Source organism: Poeciliopsis prolifica, unplaced genomic scaffold (genome assembly GCF_027474105.1).
Source record: "Poeciliopsis prolifica strain line A6 unplaced genomic scaffold, Auburn_PproV2 SCAFFOLD074, whole genome shotgun sequence".
NCBI lineage: Eukaryota > Metazoa > Chordata > Actinopteri > Cyprinodontiformes > Poeciliidae > Poeciliopsis > Poeciliopsis prolifica.
Window position 1 is genome coordinate 882,652 of NW_026562449.1, and position 12,141 is coordinate 894,792.

Here is a 12,141-nt window from a genome sequence, read left to right on the forward strand (position 1 = left end):
TGTTTTATATATGAAACGAAAAAGAAACCAAACATAAAATTTCCATCACGGCTTTTTAGCCACACAAACGATAAATATTCATATTTGAATTTCACAATTTGTATTTTAAGACAAAAATAAATAATTACTTCTTTTTTTTGTCATTTCTGGATTCTGATTGAAAAAATCATCAATATGTACACGGAGCATCGTCCTACAAACTGTAAAGTAAAATTATCCTTTATCAAACGGGGGCGGTTATTCACAACATGTCCGTTACCGCCAGAACAAATAGCAGCAGAAGAAGAAAACTACAAAGAAGAAGAAGAAGAAGACGAAGAAGAAGAAGAAGCGGTTTACCACTGTGTGCTGTTGAGAGCGATCAGTGAACACAGCAGTGAGAAGAATCAACCTTGGAAAGAAACGATCGACGCCATTTCAAAGCCAGGGACAAAAGCAAATTGAAAGTATTTTAATTTTTTTTGTATGCTTCCTTCCCGTAGTCGAAGCTTCTTGAAAACTACCATTTTAAATCAAAAATAACTTCATTTTTCTGGAGAAATAAAGACTGAAGCTAAAATACAGATGCTAATGCTGTTCTGGAAATGTTTGGCATATTGATGTAGAAGCTGAATCTGATGCCAATACATTCATTTCCGGGACAGGATAAGATAAGAAGGTGATATGGAGGACGAAGTTTGCTTGGATTCGCCTTTACAGAACTCAGTGTAATAATGTGTTTATACACTGAGTGAATAGAGAAACCTGAGGTCTGTCATATCAGCCAGACCTGAAGGAGAGAAACAAACTGCTTCTAGAAATGAGCGATTCGGGGAATCCAGCCGGCGTCCCGAGCTGCTCCGGCTTTAGAAGCGGGCCAGAGCGGACTGGAGGCGCCGAGCAGAGCCGAGTCTGGGGCCTGAGTTCAACTGGTCAGCGGGGCAGATTGTCATCGCTCAGAACCAGGGACCTGACGCTAGGGGGCGCCTTCAGGAAGACAAAGGTAGGGGCCGCTTTTTAGACAGTTTGCTGAAACACGAGAATCACACGAATAATGTAAAGCACTTATGATGTAATTATTAATTATAACGGTATAATTATGATAACACACAATAAAGCCAATCCTGTTAAATTATTTAAAGAGCTGCTGATTAAGTTTTTTTTAAATACACCAATAAAAAACACTCAGTTGAGATGGGCTTCTTCTGAAAGAAGTGTGATTTATATCACTAAGCTCCACACAGTAACCGTATTATTTTTTTTTACTAATATCCATGCATTTTCTTGCACCCTGCTAACTCCATGCAGAAACTCTTCAGGCCAGGAATAGAACCCATGACCTCCTTGTCAAACCCAAACTTACTGATTTTTTTATTTATTTTTTTTTTGCAAAAGTAGCATTTCCAAATGTACTGTCAGTATTGTTTTATTATTTACCATCAATAACTGAAATTTATTCTGAAAATTATAAATCAAAAAGTCTTATGATAAACAATTTTTTATGATACAGCATGTGCGGCTGTTGGAAAAACCCTCTGCTTACATATCTTTGTTTTTTGTTTTTGTTCACTGTACAAATAAGTTAATCTGAGCCAAGTTCATTTGTATTTGTCTAAGCTAAACTAATATGTATGCAACATTTCTTTTTTTTTCCCATCAATACAAATATTTACGATATATCCTATTTATTCTGTTTCTCTGCTCTGTAGAAGACATGGGAGCCTAACGTCCACGCTGTGAGAAAACCGAAAGATGAGTGAGTGACTGTTAAACTGAAATAAACACTGCATGTTTTTGCAAGAGCCCGTCTGTGATCCAGCTACCTTCCTCAGGCTACAAACAGAAAACCCAGCGGCTCCCAAAAAGGAAAAAAGAGAGAGGGATGCGAAGAGAAAAGAGAGCAGAGGTGGGAGGAAAGCGAGACCTCAGGTCATCCAGTCCCACTCCATCTTTGAGCAATGTCCTGGCGTCTCAAATTACAGAACAGGTGGGCCTCCTCTGTCTTCTCTCAGCCTCTCCTGTCATTCTCAGTGGCACATGAGCACACTTGGACTTGATGAACTCCGGGTTGATGTCGTCCTTCTCCCTCCAGGCCGGCATGGTGCCAGAGGCCTGCAGAGCTCCTCCACATCTCCTGTTTGCAGACCCGTGAAAAAAGAAGGGAGGAATTCGATGGAGGATGAAGATCATCTTCTCAGTAAACTACAGCGAGACGACGTGAGTGATTCCTGATGCAGCTTTGTACGCCCATTAGGATTTATTCACACGTTACTTCAAATCATTTTTCCTGAGAAAAATGAAAAATTATTTTTTCATTTTTTTAGGTCACAGGCTACATGTGACTTAAAACAACATGTGTACCTCTGGCTTTGGAAGGGGCAGTGAAAAGCACCTGAAAGATTTCTGTTTTTTTTATCCTCTTTTTGTACCACGTTTTTGATCACTAAACTAATTTTAATATCAGTCAAAAAGCTGGTTATAAATGATAATTTTATGTAGTAACGGAGAGAAGTGATCCAACTTTCAAACCAAGCCCAGTTGTAACATCCATCTGTATTGTTAAGTCAGTTGTTTTTGTTATTGCAGGCATTAAAAAAACAGCTTAACCCGTTGGATCAGTCGCGCTGCATTGGACACAGTAAAGGTTGTCTCAGGACTCTTCAGAGTAAAAGCAAAGATATTCTCTGGTTCTAACTCTGTGTGTTTGCTACTCCTGCAGTTCATAGTTGATCCAGAGTTGAGGAATGACGCCCACCTGAACCCCATCGCCCTGCCTCTTTATCAGTCCAGCAGCGTCTCCAGGCGCCCCAGGTCATCCACCGCGACACGTAAGAGATCAGCCTGGGTATCACTGCTTCTACTTGTCCACTCTGCTTCCTTTTTACTTCCTGTCTTCAGTCTTTCAGCTTTCAGGCGGTTCTCTACAAATAAATAACAGCAAAAGCTTTGCGACTCAGTTTTGTTTTCTCCAGGTTTATCAGACTCAATTTAAAATGAAGTGTTTGCATGAACTAAGTGTTAGATTATGGCCATTCACAGCAAGTTATTGTAGCTTTTTATAGCTTTTGTGTTTTAATCAGTTACTTTGTTTTTCATTCGAATTGAACAGAATATCATGATCTTAAAGCTCCAGTACGTAGCTGTCATAAACAATATCATTTTTATATATTTGTTAAAACTGTCACCATATCATGACAGTTTAACATGAGAGATATTCTGCGAAAAAATTCAAGCTCTTCTGCCTTCTTCCAGTGCTACTGCAGAAGTGCAGCTAGCATTGGTCAGAAAACAACCAATCAGAGCCTGGAGGGTCTTCACGCTGTCAGTCATACTTGTGTACACACTGTTCAGTGTACCAATGGGAATGGAACAACTTACCATTCAAGGAAAACTGCATTTTCACCGTTGTCAGTGCCCATGCTAACTAGCCTGAGCATTAATTTAATATTAAGATCCGCTGTGGGAATTTAGCTGTTCTGATTGGTTGTTTCTCAAAGAGTGCTGTATTTCTGCAGATGGCAGTAGGACCACTGGGAGGGAGAGGAGCTCAATGTTTTCACAGATTATCTGTCTCATATTGGTGAAAGCTTTAACAAATATGTAAGAAAAAAACATATTGTTTATAAATGTTACATACTACAGCGATAAAGGAGTTTTGTTGTTAATAATTTAAAGCTTTGTGTTGGGAGAAGAAGAACAGGGTGTGTCATAAAATGTGACTCCAAAGCTTCATCTCCTTAGCTGCTGCTCACAATGATGCATTACATTTTCTCAACAGGTCAAGTCGACCTCCCGGTCTTAACAGCGCCACACTGTGGTGCCGATGGAAAAGCAGGCCTCTTGACTGACTGGCAGAAATCGGAGCAGTTGTCTCTGGTGAAGATGCTGCAGGAGCTCAGTGTTTCAGGAGGAGAAGAGCTGTTCTTCATGCAGTTTCCAGACTGTCTTCCTGGCAGACACTCTGCACCTAAAGCAGGCCTTCATCATGGAGGGTCGACAGGGAAACCTTCAAAAACAGACGCAAAGTCAGCACAGCAAGTGAGTGAAAACTGCACTTTCTGCCACGACGCTTTCCAATAATACTTGATCAGCTAAAAGTATAGGCTTGTTCAGCTGGTTCAAATCTGACAGTTTTCTCACTGTTTCAGATTTTCATTTTATTATTACAACTTTATTAAAACAATGGTTTTAACTCATTTCCATAATAGCAAAGTATAAATGTTTTGTAGAAATTTATTTAAATTTCTACAAAACAAAATGTACCACATATACTGTAAGTAATCACAGCCTTTTGTCATGAGGTTTGAAGTTGAGCTCATCACTGATCAGCAGTGGGTTGGACATGATTAGGAAACACATCATATACATACATATGGTTTTAAAAATCAGCTTAGATCACCATAATTTGTTTTTTTATCACAAAAAAATAAAATAAAAACCCCAACAAACTGTAAGTGAAAATGATTTCTTTAAAATAACCACAGTTAAATAAAATAGAAAAAAGAATCATAAAGGAGGGGCTCTACCTAGATCAGGCTGTCCTCACAACATGAGAGACAAGGAAGCAGACTACTGAGAGGACACCAGGTTACCATGACTACACTGAAGGAGTTCTCTTCTTATTTCTTTCCCATATTTTAGTCTCACTCTGCCTCTGCCATAATAAATGTTTTTATTTTACATTGACTTTAAACAACAGAGATGTTTGTAAAAGCCTGTAATTCAAAAATGGAAATAAAATATGCAGAAACCTGAAAGGTGGTAGTCATGACACCTGGTCCACTCATATTCCCGTCTTTCTCCAGGAATCCGGCAACATGGACGGCTCCCTTGTCCTCTCAGAATTCCCTGAGGGATTTTTGGGGAAACTGCAAATCAGGAAGTCAGGAAAGGTGGAGCTAAAGCTGGGTGACGTCATCCTGGATGTGTCAGAAGGAGCTGCATTTTCCTTCCTGCAGGTCAGTGTTTCTGTTCCCAGTGGATGTCAAAATTATTCCAATATGTTGGATCGACATATTGGAACAGAGTTAGTTATTAAAGCACATTTGAATTTATTTTCCGTGTCGGTCTTTGGACTAAAAGATCACTTTATTTTGTTTGAAATTAAATCATTTATAGTCATTTATCATCTAGGTTTAGTTGGCTAAATCGAAACGTGGTTCTTGTGAGATGTTGTTGCTCCTCACTCTGCAAAAATGTTTACATTGTCATGAAAATGTAAAATGCTCCCACACCTTTCCTTCTGTTTGCCATAATATTTTAGTATTCTGATTATTTCAGTAATATTCAGTGTTTTCTAGACCAGGCTTCTTCTCATTGCTGCAGGAGCTCAGTGTTTCAGGAGAAGAGCTGGTGATGGGAACTTCCATTCCCATCATCTCTGACAGGAATGATGCTTCTTTTTTATCTTTCAGCAACTGGTGTCGGTCCGTCTGTCCGGTGGGAGAACTGGGAACATGACGGTGCTGGGAAACGTCCGTCACAAGCTGGTTTTGTCTCCTGACTTCCAGTCCTTGTTGAGGCAGGCGGATGCAGAGCAGCCATGAGGCTCACGTCTGCAGACTGTGAACTTCTGGACTATTGGACTAAAATGACAGTTCAGGATTTGTTACTGAAAAAGCATTGTTTTCATAAAGATGACTTATTTTTCTACTTTCACTGTGAGAAATCTGTAAACGTATTTAATCTAAAAAAAATGTTGTTTTTGAGACTAATAAATGAGATTCATTCTGAGCTCGAGGTGAGTTCTGAATATTCCCTCTACAATTAGTTCCACCAATTACACCGGGGTTGTCACACTTGATTATATTTTGAGCCTAATCAAGCTTTCAAACCTTGAGTTTGACACATGTGAAATGCACCATGCTAGTTTCAGGTTGGACACCCTCCTTGCCTCCAGAACAGTTCTAGTTCTTTAGTGTTTATTCAACAAGATGTCAGAAACATTCCCCAGAGATTTGGTGTCAATTGGCCCAAAGTTGCCTGGTAAAAAAAAAAAACAGCCCCTTGTTCTGCCTATTTGCTTCATCCAGAGCATCTGAGAAACGATTGCTTCCTGGACGAGTGAAGTTTTAATTTTACCCAATTACTAGTTTGTCCATGATGTATATAATGAACCAGTTCAACACTGAAAAGCTAAGAGAAAAGTCCTTGTGCTGTAAACAACCATCCTTCACTATGAAGAGAGAAGAACTGATCCAAATGAAGCGACTGTTAATGTTAATATTCGGGAAGTCTGACCAACACGGACTGAACGGCTTCCTTCACTTCCTCTGCTGCCGTCGCTAAAACTACCAGCAGACTACAATTTTAAAACAGAGCAGAATTCACAACGTCCCCTTCTGTTTGCTGGCTGTCCTGAAGGAATCCAAGTAAATGGGAGAAAATTCAGCCTGGGCAGTGAAGCAAGAATTGAAATGAGCAGAATTGCACAACAAGGCACTGACCAGGTTAGGTCCAAATGTTCCCCACAACATGATGTCATCACTATAAAGTTCCTTGAGTTATTGTGACTAAGTATTAAATTCATTGCTAAAGAGAACATACTATTGTAAAAATGTTCATACAGTCTTTACATGACATCCATATTACTGCCTTCAGATGCAGCAACAAATGTAGACAGCAGTCAGGATCCACCATATCCCTAACTCTTATTAGAAAAACAACAGACACTGATGGTTTTCATTTTCTTTTTGTAACAAATACAGAATATCTCATCAAGGGTCAGTCTTTCCAGTAATACTATACTTCAGAGGACTTGCTTTTGGACAGAGACAGTCAAAGCACACAAGACAACTGTCTCTAAATGTCTCTAAAAAAAAACACCTTCCAGTCTTACTATCACCACAGATGCTAGTTTGAAGGAGAAAATACTGTAAAATCAAATCGACATGATTCAGATTGAGCTGCAACAGAAATAATGAACTCACATTATGTAAAAATAGACCTATGAAAGGTAGAGGTTTATTTGATAGTATATGTAAAAGAAGAATATGAGTCCGTTCTAACGTGATGTGGCCAAAAAAAAGAGAAACGAAGCAAAAAAAAGGTGAGCTAGTTTCAGTCGTTTGAACTCACTTCTAATCACATCTTAGGCTTTTTTTGCGGAGCCTTTTCAGACAGTTTTAGCTGAAGCACTCGGTTTTGCCTTGCTGGATGTTTTTGACTTCTGTGTGGGAGTGGCCTTCTTCACCGATTTAGCTGCAGTCTTCTTTTTTGTTGTTTTCCTCTGAGTTTTTTTAATTTTCCTCTGGGTCAGTTCCCGGACTAGATCTTCACGGCCGATATCCACCATGTGGTCCTCCCATGACTTGATCTCGTTCTTGTAGCGGATCTTGTCGTCCTCAGCCAGCTGGATGTAGACCTGGGACGTGGAAAAAGGATCAGCAGAAGGTCCAGATACACTCGGCAGGTGAGCAAACCAAAGAAAAATGTCAATCGTGGAGGAACCAAACCTGTTTCTGATGGCTGAACAGATTCCTCCAATCATCCAACAGCGACTTCAATTTGGCCTGAAACATTGACAACAATATATTTTTTAGTAAATTTCACAGTTTTTTACAGTTTACATTCTTCACTGTAAAGAAGTTAAGGTACACCCTGGTACACATAACCCAGCTGTTAGTCATGCAGACTGCTTCTATACACATTGGGTTGTTCTCAGGAGCTGAGTGAACCACTCAGCTATCCTCTCTCATGAAATGAGTGGATGAACCTGAGCATTAAGTTTGTGATTAAAGTTCCTCACTACTGAATTCCCCGGTCAGCTGTTGGTGACGTAACAAAGTGGAAGAGAATGGGGACCGTAGTGTGGTCATCCCACCTCACCTGGGTGGTGTTTCCTCTGGCCTCCTGGAAATGCTCCGACATGTAGATGTTGAAAGGAGATCGACACCGTTTGGGTTTCCCAAGGATGTTCAACTCCTGAAACACACACACACACACACACACACACACACACACACACACACACACACACACACACACACACACACACACACACACACACACACACACACACACACACACACACAGTATGGAAGGCAGGGCACAAAGAAGGAAGGATGAAAGGAAGGAACCATCACTGAGATTTTGGAGGTGGAATTAAAATCTGAAAATATCTGCTTTGTTTTTCCACATTTATCCTGAGATGTAATTCCAGACTTTTCCTCCAGGCTGTGTCAGAAGAACCTTGCATGCCAAACGGATGATCATCTTCTCACCTTCTTCTTTCTGATGGCCTTTCGTTTAGCTCTCCTCTGCCTCTTCTCCAGAACCTGCTGCTGGAGCTGAGCTGGGCTCAGCTGGGCCTGGTACTTCTGGAGGTCCACCTTGAACTGCTTCATGGCCTGGACCGAGGCCTGCTGGAACGGCTGGAGGAGAGACAACAGATTTAGTCCACAGCCGGGGCTTCAGCAGGCTGACATGATGATTAATTACCACATGGAGGCAGCAGCAGGTAGAAGCCTGGAGCCACACATGAGAACGAGTCTGACACTAAACACACAGTGAGTCTGAAGAGTTTGGTTTTTATTTCAGGAACTCTACAGCAAATCCTAATGGAGTTAGTAATACCTGTTTCTGCTCTGGGCTCATCATCCTCCACTGCTGGGCGAGTTTCCTGACTACATCCACCAGCTTGATTTCTGAAGGGAAACCAATGAAACACAGACTGATTAGAATCACATGATCTGTCTCATGCTCTTTTCTTCCTCTCAGGGCCTGCACATTGATCCAGGGTCAAGAACAGGATGAGAAAGACCAGACGCGGTTTAGGCTTGTGTTTGACATATTATTGCTGAATTTTGCAAAAGCTACATAAATGATGATTGTAAAAATTTTCTACCTCTTTTGTTTCCTCATCATTCCATGTCAGCTTTGGCATCTCAGTCATTAAATATCACATCCATGTTTTTAACAATGTTCCACCACAGGACAATTTAAGCTCTTACTATGATCAGCTCCCAGCAGCAACAACGTAAAAGCACAACATGCACAAAAGATTTTAAACATCAATTGCAGATCTGATCAGGGGTCATGTCCACTGAATATTTTTCATCTTGGGATGTTTTTCTAAACTTTGATGGGAAAATCAGAAGGTTGTCTGTCATTTTCACGCACGCACACGCACACGCACACACACACTCTTGACCGCTTGGACAGACAGATTCAACTTTACAAAATTGAAAATCCAAAGTTCCCCACAGGAGAATCATCTCTGACTTGGACTAAGTCTGCATCTCGTACAGACTCGCCTATACACAGACTTTAATCCATTATAGTTTAGAAACTGAGGTTAATAATCAACTTTTTTATTTTCTCTAAATATCATGGTTTTTAATAATTATGTAAATGTTGAGTTTCTGAATCTGGAACTGAGTGTGATTGTTCTTTATTGTGACCTGACTAATCTTTTAGACGTCTCTTACATGGACCACGGCGTTGGAGACAAACCTTCATATTCAGTCAGTTTAGTTTTAATCTAAACCAACATCTTCAGATTAATCCCAACAGAATAAAAAAACAATTAATCTTACAGCTCGAACAGTTTTTATTTGAATAAAAGCTGATATTATGTAACAGCTGCACACTCAAAAATCACACAGACATCGGTTCAGATCTGCAGTGTCTGCCATTATAAGTTCAGAGCTGGAATAAAACTGGATTGACATCAATGAATCTAATCCTCCCAGCAAAGACTTATTAAACCCAGCTTGAGAGGAGATTAGCAGAAGAGGCTATTGCTGTCTAGCCGAGTTACTAGAATACAGTAAACATACTCTTACTGTACGCGCTCTGTTTCATGGAATATTATGGATCTGAGTGGATTTCTGATTTGTTCTGATGAAATGTTACGTTTTCTTGTTATTCAGCACTGTGCAAAGCACCAAATCTCTGGATGTAAACAAAATCTATCATGTCAAGTTGGTCAAATGTCCACTAATACATTTTCTTTATTTTTTTCTTCATGTCACAAAGTTCAAGCTCAAGAGCTCTGGCGCCCCCATTGGGTGGCAGGATAATATAGGTAGTGGCTGATTTTCAGGTCTTTGTGGAGGAAGATAAGCTCAGTATCGAGTTTTACACAATAGTATCAACTGATCGCGCCAAGATAAGAAAATCAGGGCCAATCGATTATCGTACCCGTACAACATGTCATGTGGATATTTTCCTCTTTACAGGTCAGAGCTGCTGGTTACCTGGGTTTTCACTGATCACAGCTGGTTTCTGCTGGACAACATATCTCATGTATCCGTTTAGAGGTCTCTTTGGTGGGCCGTTAGTCTGCGAGGTCAGATATTTCACTGGGTTGATATTTGCACTGCAGACAATACTGGTGCATCTGAAAACAGCAGCAGACAATCATTCACATTTTGCACATCAGGCTGACTTGATGATGTTTGTGCTGAACTATAACAATACAGTGTTTACCTTCAGTTTATAGATTCTAACGATTGCAAAAATTTCAACGTCTGCTGCAACTTTTAGTTTTTATCGTTTTTGATGCACCGTCTTGACAGATTATGTCATGATAGATTTTTCAAAAAGGAGAGCAGTGAAGGAGAGCTGCACATTTACACAGCTTGAGAAGAACCTTAGGAGCTTTTCCCCAAACAGCTGATTCCAACATCACCACTGAAAACCACAGTTGGTTTGCTGTGTCACCACTTCATGATGGCCTGGAACACAGATGTCTGCAGCATGTGGTTCTGACAAACCCCTCCCCACAGCATGATACTGCCACCTCTGTACTTCAGTAAGAAATAGGGCTGCACAGTATTAGAAAATCTAGCAACAACACTGTTAAATATTATTAATGACATCAGTTGAGACATTTTCCTATTTTCTTCACAGGTTCAATATTAGATTAGCATGAAATATGAAAGTTCATAATGCTTGGAATATATTAGTCCGCAATTATTGATGTCCAATAATTGCAGACAAACCAGTCATTTGCACTATAAATATTGCATACCCTAATATTGCAATAATCATATTTGCGACATATTGTGCTGCAGCCTCAGATAGAATGATATATTCAGGCAAAAAATACATCCACAAGGGTTTTGAAATAACCTATCAAAAGCTTACAAAGTCATGACATCACCATCCCAGCTTTCAAATGATTTAGAAATGCAGTAGACTTGGAGAAAATTTATGAAAGATTTTATGTACATATATATTGTGGCATTTAGCAAATCAAAAGTATTTTGATTGACCTAAGACAGGGAAAGTTTCATCTGATTTTATGTAAGAAAATTAGACTTTTTTTATAATTTATTGTTTACAACCGCGTGTTTGAGCCAGTCCGAAGAACTAAAAAAAAATCCAAGGAAAATTGAGAACTCTGTGGATATTCTTGATTAGTTAGTTGCCTAATCATGCCACTGTTGAACAAGAGCAGGATGCCCATAACGAATGGATGTGAACTTCTGACCCTAAAAGCCGCTTCCTCCTTTTCTAAACCTTAACAATAAACACTTTCAGATGCAGCAGTTTAAGACAGAACTGTTATTAGATTATAAATATCTATCATGACATAATCTGTCAAGACGATGCATCAAAAACGATAAAAACCAAAAGTTGCAGCAGACGTTGAAACTTTTGCAAATACGTTAGAATCTATAAACTGAAGGTAAACACTGTATTGCTATAGCTTAGCACAAACATCCTGTCTAACAGAAACATACTGTTCGCTACCTTGCAGGCGTGTTTGTGTAGAATGCACTGAATGACCTAGCCATGAGGCTAGCGGTGGCCGTCAGTAGGTTATATGGAGCCATGTCGGTGTTCCAACACCTAGCAGAATGTTGAATAGAAACGGAGTAGAGGATGAACAGTTCAAGGACACTGCAATATGGCTACATCCATGCATTAGACTTCTTTCATACGCTACAGTGTATCTTCCATTCCCCTATCAACTACTATGAGCGCGCTCTCACTGTGGCCCAATGCATTGTGGGTAATACTTCTGTTCCGTTGTCCTTTTCCTGTCCCTCTAGCGCCATCCAGTGGAGTGAAGGAAGAGGCAGAAGCGACTTTTTAAATCGACGCGCCCATTCCTGCAATCAGCTGGTGTTTAAATTCAGCAGGCATTGGGCTGCAGGCAGTGGACATCCGGGATATGTGGCTGTCCGTCACAGAAGTTTTTATTATTTATAA

At 40.1% G+C, this 12,141-nt stretch overlaps 2 protein-coding genes across 3 annotated transcripts; one reads left to right on the forward strand and one right to left on the reverse strand.

The window, feature by feature from the left end:
* The first annotated feature begins 307 nt into the window (after positions 1-307).
* LOC129352310 (DNA-directed RNA polymerase III subunit RPC4-like) lies at positions 308-5,712 on the forward strand. 2 transcript variants are annotated; one of them, XM_055021240.1, is made up of 8 exons: positions 308-982; positions 1,689-1,735; positions 1,812-1,966; positions 2,072-2,196; positions 2,699-2,807; positions 3,758-4,017; positions 4,785-4,937; positions 5,394-5,712. In XM_055021240.1, exons 1-8 carry the CDS (start codon positions 800-802, stop codon positions 5,523-5,525), a joined length of 1,164 nt encoding a protein of 387 aa, XP_054877215.1. In that variant the 5' UTR covers positions 308-799; the 3' UTR covers positions 5,526-5,712. The 2 variants fall into 2 exon arrangements, with proteins under 2 accessions (XP_054877215.1, XP_054877216.1); XM_055021241.1 differs by having other exon boundaries at positions 1,692-1,735.
* Positions 5,713-6,654: 942 nt separating this feature from the next.
* On the reverse strand, positions 6,655-12,040 carry tfam (transcription factor A, mitochondrial). The gene is made up of 7 exons (XM_055021242.1): positions 11,680-12,040; positions 10,179-10,321; positions 8,554-8,624; positions 8,202-8,351; positions 7,807-7,902; positions 7,434-7,490; positions 6,655-7,342 (listed from the first exon to the last, which is right to left on the reverse strand). The coding sequence occupies exons 1-7, from the start codon at positions 11,760-11,762 to the stop codon at positions 7,094-7,096; spliced, it is 849 nt and encodes a 282-aa protein (XP_054877217.1). The 5' UTR covers positions 11,763-12,040; the 3' UTR covers positions 6,655-7,093.
* Between the last annotated feature and the right edge of the window lie 101 nt (positions 12,041-12,141).